This window comes from Aquarana catesbeiana, linkage group LG05 (genome assembly GCF_042186555.1).
Source record: "Aquarana catesbeiana isolate 2022-GZ linkage group LG05, ASM4218655v1, whole genome shotgun sequence".
In the NCBI taxonomy this organism is placed as follows: Eukaryota; Metazoa; Chordata; class Amphibia; order Anura; family Ranidae; genus Aquarana; species Aquarana catesbeiana.
Window position 1 is genome coordinate 366,500,774 of NC_133328.1, and position 13,380 is coordinate 366,514,153.

Consider the following 13,380-nt stretch of genomic DNA (forward strand, 5'->3'; position numbering starts at 1 on the left):
AGGGATGCATTTCCGAACTCTCAATGGTTCCTTTATCAACCTATGACCATAGGAATAGCTGTACACAATTTATATTCTATGGGCTGGCCGTGGGCGGGAACAATAATGAAAAAAGAGGGAATAGGCAATATAAGAAAGCGTTCTTAGAGAGAAAATATGCATAGAAAAATATATGTATAAGAATATATTTAACACTTTATAATAAAATAAATGCTAAAAAAAATATTTTTAAAAAGGATGAACTAGTTTAAAATAGTTGTAAAATTTGGAAAGCACATATAAATGGAGAGAAAACCAACAGCAATCAACGAAATATGAATGTGTATGAGCTGGTGTGCTATGCAGGCTTGTAAATAGTGTATATTGTGTTCTGAATATAGGCGTGTAAGCCTGTGCATATACACACACATACACACATATATGCACATGCATACTGGAATTTTGCATATCATGAGTATGTGTGCACGCTAAGATAAATATAGTTGACGTATGACGTCACATATTTGCAGAATCAAAAAAATATATAAATCATGAAAAAGGTGGTAATAAACGGTCTGCAGTATATAAGATCTAAAGTATAGCACTGACTTCAAAGTCCTCATTTAACCTTCCAGGAGCCAGAACATTTAATAAAAAAATCCAATACATTTCCCTATGACATAGTCTTCTGTAGCGCTCAGCTGGAGGAAGATCCCTAGGCATTGCCTCAATGACCCAAACTCTAAGGCCATCCGTGGATTTATCATGATATTATTATTATTATACAGGATTTATATAGCGCCGACAGTTTACGCAGCGCTTTACAACATGAGGGCAGACAGTACAATTATAATACAATTTAATACAGGAGGAATCAGAGGGCCCTGCTCATTAGAGCTTAAAATCTAGGAGGGAGGGTCAAGTTATACAAAAGGGTAATAGCTGTGGGGGATGAGCTAATGGAGAAAACAGTGCAGTTGTTAGATGGAGGTAGGATAGGCTTCTCTGAAGAGGAAAGTTTTTCAGGGATCGCCTAAAGGTGGATAAATTTGGAGACAGTCTGACAGATTGGGGTAGGGAATTCCAGAGTATGGGCGAGGCTCGGGAGAAGTCCTGGAGGCAGATATGGGAGGAGGTGATGAGGGAGCTAGAGAGCAGGAGGTCTTGGGAGGAACGGAGACGGAGATTAGGTTGGTATTTTGAGACTAGGCTAGTGATGTAACTGGGCGCAGAGTTGTGGATGGCTTTGTAACTTATTGTTAGTATTTTTAATTTAATTCGTTGGGGGATTGGCAGAGAGGGGTAGCAGACACTGAGCAGTTTGTAAGGTGGATGAGTCTGGCAGCAGCATTCATGATGGACTGATGGGGGGATAGTTGCAGTAGTCGAGGTGAGAGATAACCAGGGAGTGAATGAGGAGCTTTGTGGTTTCATTGGTTAGAAAGGGACATAGTTTAGAGATGTTGCGGAGGTTGATGCGGCAAGCTTTGGAAAGTGATTGGATGTGGGGCCGAAAGGAGATAACCGGATAACACCTAGCACCCTGACATGTGGGGAGGGGTGGATGGTTGTGCCATTGCTCTTGACAGACAAGTCAGGGGAAGAGGCACATGGGGGAGGAAATATTATAAGCTTGGTTTTGGACAAGTTGAGTTTGAGGAAGTGGTGTGACATCCATACAGATATGTCGGTTAGTGATAGTTAGTGATGGGCGAGGAGACTGATGGGGTGAGTTGAGGAGTGGAGAGATAGATTTGTGTGTCGTCAGCGTAGAAATGATATTGAAAGCCGTGAGAGGCTATCAGCTGACCCAGGGAAGAGGTGTAGATAGAAAATAAAAGAGGTCCAAGAACAGAACCTTGGGGGACCCCGATGGAAAAGGGAAGAGGAGTGGAGGAAGTAGAATTGTAAGTGACACTGAAGGTGCGTTGGGATAGGTAGGATGAGAGCCACTGAAGAGTACAGTCACGGAGACCGAGGGAGTAAAGTTTTTTGAGGAGGAGGGGGTGGTCAACCGTGTCAAAGGCAGCTGAAAGGTCCCCAAACACTACCTTCAATATCATGATAAATCCATGGATGGCCTTACAGTTTGGGTCATTGAGGCAATGCCTAGAGATTTTCCTCCAGCTGAGCGCTACAGAAGACTATGTCATAGGGAAATGTATTGGATTTTTTAGTGTCCCCAAACACTACCTTCAATATCATGATAAATCCACGGATGGCCTTAGAGTTTGGGTCATTGAGGCAGTGCCTAGGGATCTTCCTCCAGCTGAGCGCTACAGAAGACTATGTCATAGGGAAATGTATTGGATTTTTTTATTAAATGTTCGGGCTCCTGGAGGGTTAAATGAGGACTTTGTAGTCAGTGCTATACTTTAGATCTTATATACCTCAGACCGTTTATTACCACCTTTTTCATGATTTATATATTTTTTTGATTCTGCAAATATGTCACGTCATACGTCAACTATATTTATCTTAGCGTGCACACATACTCATGATATGCAAAATTCCAGTATGCATGTGCATATATGTGTGTATGTGTGTGTATATGCACAGGCTTACACGCCTATATTCAGAACACAATATACACTATTTACAAGCCTGCATAGCAAACCAACTCATACACATTCATATTTCGTTGATTGCTGTTGGTTTTCTCTCCATTTATATGTGCTTTCCAAATTTTACAACTATTTTAAACTAGTTCATCCTTTTTAAAAATATTTTTTTAGCATTAATTAAATATAAAGTGTTAAATATATTCTTATACATATATTTTTCTATGCATATTTTCTCTCTCTAAGAACACTTTCTTATATTACCTATTCCCTCTTTTTTCATTATTGTTCCCACCCACGGCCAACCCATAGAATATAAATTGTGTACAGCTATTCCTATGGTCATAGGTTGATAAAGGAACCATTGAGAGTTCCGAAACGCGTCCCTTTCTTATGACCTCATCCGCTCTGCGCTGCGGTCTAGGCTGGTTTGCTGTCCCTCGACGCTGACATCACTTCCGGGTCTCCTCTTCCTTTCCTTGGATTACGTCAGTCTTGGACACTCTTTTGCTGACTGTGACTGGATCCGCTGTGATTACACACCTACAGCCTGGGAATTTTTCTTCCGCTGTGACCCTTTCCAATGCTGCAGAAGGCATCCTTCCACGTACTCTCATGATGTGCTTTTTTTGCCCTTTTATCCTGTAAGTGTTTTTAATCCCGTTGGGGATATTAAAATGTATTTATTTCTGCACTTAGAGGCACCTTTGCTTTGTTTTGTGTAGCAGGATACTGCAGCTGACATTATAAACTGGGAATTTCCCAGGTCAGAACTGCAACACAGCAGCCAGCTACACACTGTGCCAAAATTCTCCCCAAACAAAAATGCCAAAACTCCCCCTTCTCTCAGTCCAATTCCACCTCCCAGTACAAATCTTTTTCCCCAAATCCCACTTCTTAGCTTAAATCCCCCCCACCCAAAAAAATCAACCCTCCTAGTGCACATATTCTTTCCTCTCAAATTTTCTATCCTAGCACAAATCCCCCCCAAATCCCCCCTCCTAGCATAACCCCCCTCCATCCACCCTCTTAACATAACCCCCCAAATCGCTCCTCCTAGCACAGCCACCTCCAAATTACACTTACCAGCACAAATACTCCCCTCCATCCATATTTCGCCTCCTAGTGCATATTCTCTCCCCCAAATCCTCCCTCCTAACACAACCCCCAGTACAAATTCTCTCCCCCCAAATCCCCCTTCTAGGACAAACCTCCAAATCCCCCCTCTTGGCCCAAATCCCTCCATCCCCTCCAACACAACCTCCCCCCCCTCATCCCCCCCCTACTAGCACAAATCATCTTCCCACCCCCCCAAATCTCCCTTCTAGCTCAAATTCTCTCCTCCCCATATCCCAACTCCTAGCACAAATCCACCCCCCAGTACCCTCTTAGCCCAATTTCCCACAACCCCTCCTAGTACCAATTCCCATCCAATTCGCCTCCTAGCAAAAACGCCCTCCCCCCCCAAATTCACTTCCTAGCACAAATCCTCTGCCTCCCAAATCCTCCCTCATTATGCCCCCTTTTATCCCCCAACCCTCTCTACACAAATCCCCCCACCTCCTCCTCGCACAAATCCGCCCACTCAGATCCCCTCTCCTAGCACAAATCCTCTCCCGCCAAACATCCCCTCCTAACACAAATACCCCTCCATCCCCCCGTCTACACAAACCTCCCATCCCAAGCACAAACAATTGTTACCATCACCCCATTGTGTTCCCTGTACAATTCCCCCACCCCCACTCCCTCTCAAACTTACAGGCAGGAATTCTACAGGAGTAGTGACAGTGAAAGGAAGTGTGGGCTGTGCTGTGCTCTCACCAGGTATGGTATATTTTTACATAGCTACATTGGTCCAGCTTGTAACTATGTATATACAGTACCTGGCTGATGCCCCTGCAAGCTGCAAATCACTGAAGTGGACACCACTACTCTAGTGATCTCCACTGGCTTCTGGGTCCCATGCTGAGTGGCTGGTCTGACGCATTGTGAAAAGAGGAGGTCATCTGTGTTACACGGGCACCATTCAGAAAAGCTTTGTATTTTATGAATGAATGCAAAGCATTCTTTGATTGGACAAGGTGGAGAGTGTGACGTCACCGTGCTGCCTCTCCACCTTGTCCAATCAGAGAACACTTTTCATAGAAAATGCAAAGCATTCTCTGAATGGCACACATGCTAAGTGGCCGACCTCCTGTGTTCACAATGCATCAGGACGGCCACTCAGCCCAGTACTGGGAATCAAGTGGAGTTCACCAGAGTAGCAGTGTCCACTTCAGTGATTTCCAGCTTCCAGGAGCATCGACCAGGCATGCTATATACAGAGTTACATCGGTCCTGGCTGGAAAAATATGTAAATATATGCCATGCCTGGAATGTATTATTCTTAAGGGAATAAACCAAGTATTTTCAAATATTAAAACGCATAACAAGCTCTCCTTCACCAATGCTACATTTGTATGATAACAAGGAGAACAAATTAGGATAGCCTCTAGCTTTCTCCATAGTTGTAACTGCTGTTTGTAGTGTCTTACCTGTTGATAAAAAAAAAATTAAGTATTTTGTGACAGTGCACATAACATTAAATAGGAAATTAACTATTATTAAGATCATTTTGATAAGAAAAAACAAAAATGTGCATGCTCTTGGTTGACCTAACAGGGTTGATTTACTAAAGGCAAATAGACTGTTTGCTTTGCAAGGGAAGTGGTATGGGAATTATTCTCAGAGTTTAATGAATGAGGTGAAGCTCTGCTGACTTCCATCATTCAATCACGTGCAAGCAAAAAAATTTTTTTTTTAAATTTTATTATATGATATGACTGGGTATTCTATGCAAAGTAAAATTTCAGCAAACACACTAACCTCTAATGCAAGGTACTTCCCTTGCAAAGTGAACAGCCCATATGCCTTTAGTGAATCAGCCTCAATATGTTCAAGTATTTTTCATAGTAATACAATTTCTTCTTTTATACTAGGTTCTTCACTTTGAAAAGGTCAATGATTATGATTTTGGATTTCAAACACTGACGTCAGACATTTCCAAAATGTGTTCCCCCCTTAAAGTTGTAAAAAGGGTTTACATTGACAGTAGTTACAAATGCACTAAGGTAAGCATCCGTTTGTGTTCTGTGTACACACTAAAAGTCTTATCAGGCTTATAGAAAACTAAAAACAGAACTGCTATGTGACCAAGCTTAGTTTCTGCAGCTCACAACTGCACTGCTATCCATAAAGTGTTACTAAACCCGGGACCCTGCATTCACTATGCCTGGTCTTCCACAGTACACAGAATATGTAAATGCAATTACCGTATTTATCGGCGTATAACACGCGCCGGCGTATAACACGCACCCCAAGTTTAGGAGAGAATTTTAAGGAAAAAAACTTTTAGGAGGGAAGTTTAAGGAAAAGAAACTTACATTAAAATGCCCATCAATGCAGCCTCATCAGTGTTCATCTGCAGCCTTTTCAGTGTCATTGCAGCCTTTTCAGTGTCAGTGCAGCCTTGTCAGTGCAGCTTTGCCCCAGTGCAGCCTTGTCAGTGCAGCTTTGCCCCAGTGCAGCCTTGTCAATGCAGCCTTGTCCCCAGTGCAGCCTTGTCAGTGCAGCCTTGTCCCCAGTGCAGCCTTGTCAATGCAGCCTTATTAATGCAGCCTTGTCCCCAGTGCAGCCTTATCAATGCAGCCTTGTCCCCAGTGCAGCCTTGTCCCTGCAGCCTTGTCCCCAGTGCAGCCTAGTGTCCATGCCTCCTGCCGCTGCCGCCGTCGCCATACACATAGAAGTAGTTTTAAATATGGCGCCGCGGAGTTCGGAGAGACTCGGCGCCGGCGGAAGTGAACGAACGCCGCCGAGATACACATAGCCGAGGGTTCTCGGCTCTTTCCGGCGCCGCTCACAGTCCCGCCCAGTCCCGCCCTATGATGGACATAACACAGGTCCAATGGCGGGACTGGGCGTGACAGTGAGCGGCGCCGGAAAGAGCCGAATACACCCAACTATGTGTATCTCGGCTCTGCGATTTCGGCGGCGCTCGTTCAGCACCGCCGAGTCCTTCCGAAGTCCGCGGCGCCATATTTGAAACTACTCGTTATGTAAATGTCGGCGGCGATCGCCGACATTCACATAGCGATAGCGGGGATCGGCGTATAACACGCACCCACGACTTTCCCCTGATTTTAAGGGGAAAAAAGTGTGTGTTATACGCCGATAAATACGGTATTTTAGCAAATATAGATGGCTAAATACTTTTTCTAATCAGCGGTATATAGCAGTCTTGTGACTTCTATTAGTGTCTGGTTAAAGCTTGTAGGAGGAGTTTTAATACTGCACTGGCTGTCCTATCAGGATGCAGGACCCCTGACCCTCTGTCTGGACAGTGCTGATTGGCCCTTTGCCGATCACATGCACCCTCCCAAGAAAAAAAAAACTTTCTAGCAATGCACACCAAACTGAGCATGTGCAGAGTGCACCCAAGGCTCTGTAGCGTCAGCAGATAGATTGCGTACTGTGGAAGAAGGTGAGGATCAGAGAAGACAGGATCAAGCAGACTTTTTACACAATGTAGAGAATCAACCCCTTAGGTTCCAAAGTGATTATAACAAGCATGCTTTACTGCATATACAGACTGATTTTTATGGTTGTGGGTTTTTTTTTTTTAACAACAAGGTTGGTCTTTATTGAGAAGACATCATAAAACAATCAATAGTCATATATTAAGCTCATATAAGCAACAGGAATATACAGAGTACAATACCAAAATTAAAATAATAAAAGGAGAGATCAAAATCGAATGTAAAAAAAAGAGTAAGCTATACAGGTCGGTACATTCAGCACTATACATAACTGTCCACATGTTCATGTTCTATAACGTTAGGTTACAGTATTATCTCTTATCCATGAGGGGTGGATTATACCAGCATATATTCTTGTCACCCTACCCTGGGGCGGTGCCTTACTCGTTATATGGTGGGGGTATTAGAACTGTTCAGTCCAGGGTGACCATATCCGATTGAACTTCTGTGGGCAGCCCCTGTTAGTGTATGTCATCTTATATAGGGGTAGTACAGCATTAACAGTGGCGTCCCATACCTCCACCTTTGGGGGGGACGGTGAGGCCCACTTCTTAAGGACTTCTTTCTTGGCATAGAACAACAGCAGTGAAATAAGTATTTTTGTATACCGAGGTCTCTGTTCATCCTCCTGGATGCCCAGTAGAGCCAGTTCTGGCGAAACCGGTAATGTTAATTGCAAGCGGATATTAATGCTTTAAAAAATCGCTGCCCATAACTTCCTAATGAGGGGGCAAGACCAGAACATGTGCATGTAGGTGCTATCAGGGGACTGACATCTGGGACAGTTCGGTGACCTATTAGGGTAAATCTGGTGCAGTCCCTGTGGCGTGTAGTAAACACGATGCATAAACTTAGTTTGCAGCAGCTTATCTCTAGAAGATATCACCAACCTAGAGCCATCCTCAAAGCACTCCTCCCATGTCTCCCTGTCCAGGCTGGGAATGTCAGCCTGCCACTTGGCCCAGAGGGTGCTCATTTTAGGGGAATCAATTTCTTTTTTTTTTTTAATCCAACAAGATTTTATTAAGTTTGCAGGGAAAGCATTACAAGCATTGTAGCCAGGTTTACACATCACCTCTTGTGCTACACATAATCCAATAGTAGAGTAACAATCTCCATATAACATTGCTAAACGGTTATTCTGATCACAGTCAACCTCTATCCAGGTCTCACCCGGCATTAATACCTAACAACCTGTCATATACCAGTTCCATAGGTGCCAATCCCGGTACATCTAACCATGGACCCCATATTTTTTCAAATTTTTGCATGCTACCTCTATGTTGGTAAATCAACTTTTCCATTTTTAGAGTTGTGTTAATACTTTCAGTCCACTCTTTAACAGTCGGTGACCTATCGGACTTCCAGTGAGTCATAGTCAGTCTTCTGGCTTGAAAAAGTACTCTATGCACAGCTTCTCTGTTGTGACCTTCCCATTCGTATTCCTCCAGAGCACCCAAGAGACACGCTCTAGGGTCCTGTGGAAGACCCACATCAAAGATTGAGTTAATAGCCTGAACCACTCCTGCCCAGTACTTATGCAACTTGGGGCATCTCCACAGCATATGAATCAGATCTCCATGTTCCCGTTTACACCTAGTACATGTTGGTTCCGTCAGCCTGTTCATTAGATGTAATCTGTGCGGAGTATAATATGTTCTCAATAGAATATATAATTGGGTGAGTTTTTGTGACACATTAAGTGAACATTGGTTCACTGCCTGAAAGATCTCCTCCCACTGATCCTCGTCTAACTGCCCCACCTCTGCCTCCCACCTCTCTCTCACCCTCAAGGGATGCCGTCTCATCACGGATTGCAACAGGATGGCATAGCATTGAGAGATAAATCCTTTAGATGAGCCAGCATCCTCCAAAAGTTTGAAGACCGGGGTTGGGGACAAGTGCCACTCCGAGGAGCGGCCCTGTGTCTGTACTGCGTGTCTAAGTTGCATATAATAGAATAACATTGATGCTGGCAGGTTATACGCTTCTTTTAAATCAGCAAATGTTCGCAACACACCTTCCCTAAATATATGCTTGATATGAGTAATTCCAAACTGCTTCCAATGAGTTCCGCATTGTAGTTTAGCTAGTTCCCCATATGTGTCATTGTGCCAAATGGGACTATATTCCGTATATCCATCTACGTTTTGGAGATATTTGGACTTATTCCACACCTTTTGAATTAGGCTAAACGTTGGGTATTTTTTATGTGGTTTAGTGAAGGCCAATGCCTCTAAAGCCATGTGTATCGGTCCCTTACCTACTGTATGGATCATTAGCCTGTGGGATGAGTTGTGTGACGGGACAAATGTACCAATCAGATGCTGCAGTTGGGAGGCCAGGTAGTACAGCCATGGATTGGGCAATGCCAATCCACCGCAGTCCCTGGGTCTCTGTAGGTGTTCCAATTTGATCCGGGCGGGACCATTTTTCCAAATAAGGGTTCGGAAAATGGCATTGACTATGTGAAATATTTTTAAGGGAATAACCATAGGGGTATTGTGTAGAAAATAAAGTAACTGGGGCATAAGAATCATTTTCACTAAATTTACTCTACCTGCTACTGACATTAAAAGAGAGTTCCATGTCTTAATTTTGTCTCTAAAACGCTGTAGGAGTGGAAATATATTTAGATGTATAAAGTCTCGGGGTTGGGACGTAATTTGAATCCCCAAATATTTGAAAGTAGTGGCAATCGGGATGGGGCAAGTGGCGCAAACCTCCTGTGAATCATCTCCATCCAATAAGAGAAGGGCAGACTTCGACCAATTTATGTGAAGGCCAGAGAACCTCCCAAATTTAGATATGGTCGACATGGCCTCCTGAAGGGAGGGGCCAGTGTCACCGAGTAGGAGCATAGTATCATCAGCATACAACATAATTTTTTCCTGCATGTCACCGTAGCAGAAGCCCGTAATGCCCAGATTTGCCCTGATCCCGATCGCCAAAGGCTCAATAGCCAGTGCAAAGAGGAGGGGAGACAGGGGGCATCCCTGCCTTGTACCCCTCCTCAACACAAAACTTGGGGATAGGTAGCCTGCAACCCTCACAGCGGCCTCCGGCTGGCTATAAAGGAGCCTAACCCAAGAGACATACCGGGGGCCGAATCCGAAACTCCGCAAGACCGACCACAGATAGTTCCAGTCTATGCCGTCAAATGCCTTAGTGGCATCTAATGACAGCAAGGCCCTGGAACCCATATTGTCTGCCCTGGATTGCATGTTAAGGAATAGCCTTCTCAAATTGACTGCCGTCGACTTGTTGGGCATAAAACCAGCTTGGTCTCCATGGACAATTGAAGTAATAACTCCATTTAGTCTAATGGCCAGAGCTTTCGCTAATATTTTCACGTCACTCTGTAGCAGAGAAATCGGGCGATACGCCCCGGGATCTACTGGATCCTTACCAGGCTTGAGCAACAAAACAATATTGGCCTTTGACATTGATTCTGGTAGACGGCCTTCCTCCCGGGCTCTATTAAAGACTTTAAGCAACTGGGGCAATAATTCAGTAGTATACTGTTTGTATATTTCTATGGGGATTCCGTCTTCCCCGGGCGCTTTGCAGTTAGGAAAAGATCCAACCGCATCCTGTAGTTCTTCTACTGTAAGAGGATTCTCCAGGAGCCCTCTCTGATCTTTGTTTAATCTAGGGAAATCTATCTGTTCTAAGTATTGTTCTAACTCCTCAGATGTATAAGATGTATCCTGCTTATACAAATCTTCATAAAAAGTGTTTAGTTCCTGCATCACTTTCTCAGGTGTGTTAACTATGTTACCCGCTTTAGTCCCGATAGCACCTATAGTTGGGGACTTCTGGTACGAATTTGCGATTCTCGCTAGTATGCGACCTGTTTTCTCGCCCTCCTCAAAAAAACGCCTGCTTAGCAAAGAATCTCTTCTTATCGGCCGAGGAGGATAGCAGCTGCCTGTATGCAGAGAGAGCCGCCTGCCATGCCTCCCTGGTCGAATCAGAAGGATCCGTGACATATAACTGTTCCATCTCCTGTACTTTGGTTTCAAGTTCATTTTTAAGTGCGGAAGATTCCTGTTTAACCTTATTCATTTCAGCTATTAACACACCCCTCAAATATGCCTTGAAGGCATCCCATTGCCCAATTAGCGATTCATTTGGATCCTGGGTGCGGAAAAACTCACACATGCTCCCAACTATCCCCTCATGTGAGCGGAACAGTTTCAACCAAAAAGCATTGAACTTCCAAGGGGCTTTAGGTAGTGTAGCTATTGGGGCAATTATAAGCCGTATAACCACTGGTGAATGGTCGGATACACTGCGGGGCCTATGTATCATATCAGAAACAAACGGGAGCATGTTTAAGCTGCACACACCCAGGTCAATTCTAGATAAACAACCATGTGTTTTGGAAAAGCATGTAAATTGTCTCACTCCTGGGTTCCTATGTCTCCAGACATCCACCCAGCCCACCTCTTGCAACAACCGCGCCAGGGGGGTAACCCTGGAGAGGGCAGAGGCTCCGGGTCCTGGGTGTCTATCTTCCACTGGATTTAAACAGCAGTTAAAGTCCCCCGTTACCAACAGCGGTGCGTCAGGCCTGCCATCTATAAATGTCAGCAGGGACCTAAGCACCGCCGTCGTGAAGGGGGGGGGGGATATATACTACCGCCAGCACACAAATCAATGTGCCCAACCTGCAATGAAGAAAAACATATCGACCTTCACTATCAATTTCATGTGCAATTTCTTCAAAGTCCAGGTTACCATGGATCAACACGCTCACCCCCCTGGAATAGGAGGTGTGCATGGAGTGATAGGCCTTTCCCACCCAGGAGTATCTCAGGAAGCTCACAGTGTCCGCAGTCAAGTGGGTTTCTTGGTAGCAAAGAATTCCGGGAATGTACCTCTTCAGGCACATGCGAATCATGGTGCGCTTCAGCGGGGAATGTAATCCCCTAACGTTCCAGGATACTAATGGGATGTCCGCCATGTCCGCTGGTAGGTAGGTAGTGTTGACCGGTACTTTGGGTGTCCACTTCTGTAGCGAGGTTCTGCTAGGTTTGACGTAAGGTTGATGTATTCGTGTCCTGTTGAGATATTCTTCTCTCTGCTTGTAACTCTTATTGCTAAAACTTTCCCCGCTTCAATTGGGGGTGGTGAAAAGGAAAACTTTCTTGTGTTATAAACTGCACATTCTGCCAACATGGCAACTTTAGCAACGCATGCGACAGTACATCGCTCTTTTTTACTGGAAACAATCATTTGTAGGTTCGACTTTTAATCCAATTCGCTCTCATTGCACTGCTTAGGAATATTCAGTCCCCCAGCCAAGGAACATCTGACAACACTGGAAATTAGAGAATGAGGTATGCTCTGGTTACCCATCTAGAAAAAAGGGGGAACAAAACGACTGTTTCTATTATCCCAGTCATCTGCAAGTGTCCGATTTAGTCTTGTCAATCTTCTTCTTGTGGAGCTTGCCGTTTCAGTGCCTGCTCATTTCTATCCAACCAGACTGAGGCATCCCCAGCAGATTCAAAGAATTGTGCTTGGCCTCTCACCACAATCCGAAGCTTCGCCGGATATAACATGGCGTATGGGAGTTGCAGAAGTCGCAGTCTGCGTTTCACATCTGTGAATTTAGCTCTGCGCCTCTGGACCTCTGCCGAAAAGTCCGGATAGAAAGACACCCGAACACCATTGTGGAGGACATTTGCCTTCTCACGAGCATGTCTCAACACTGCTTCTCTATCCTTGTAATGTAAAATTCTTGCAAGAATGGATCTTGGAGGGCCCCCCGGCGGAGGAGGGCGTGAGGGCACTCTATGGGCACGTTCCACCGCAAACAATGGGGAGAATGCATTTTTCCCAAAAAGTTCCATTAGCCAGTTTTCAACATAGGTGGTGGGGTCCCTGCCCTCCACTTTCTCAGGCAACCCCACTATGCGGACATTGTTTCGCCTTAAGCGATTTTCCAAATCCTCTGCATGATCGCATGCATCCCTGGCTAATTGCAGTGCTGTTCTGGTATCCTGTGTCATGGGTGGTAGCTGGTCTTCCATGTCACTGACTCTGCTTTCCACAGCCGTGGCGCGTTCACGTATCTTTTGCATGTCTTGCCTTAGTAATGACACATCTTCTCTCAGACCCCCAAACTGCTCCTTCAAAGTGTTAACTGAAGCTGTGCAGTTGTTCACAGCTCTGAGTATGTCAGCTAGAGTAGGCTGCATTGCGTCCGGGTCCGCTGAGCTTTGTGGTTCCCCAGATTCAAGGGCCGACTGCTCCCC

At 44.8% G+C, this 13,380-nt stretch overlaps 1 protein-coding gene across 1 annotated transcript in view; it reads left to right on the plus strand.

Annotated features, from left to right (window-relative positions):
• The window catches only part of LOC141144857 (serpin B5-like), an 86,604-nt gene that overhangs the window by 24,227 nt on the left and 48,997 nt on the right, over positions 1 to 13,380 (plus strand). The window contains exon 3 of the mRNA XM_073630938.1: positions 5,519 to 5,650. Within this exon, the coding sequence (XP_073487039.1) occupies positions 5,519 to 5,650 (132 nt within the window). The remainder of the gene's footprint in view (positions 1 to 5,518; positions 5,651 to 13,380) is intronic.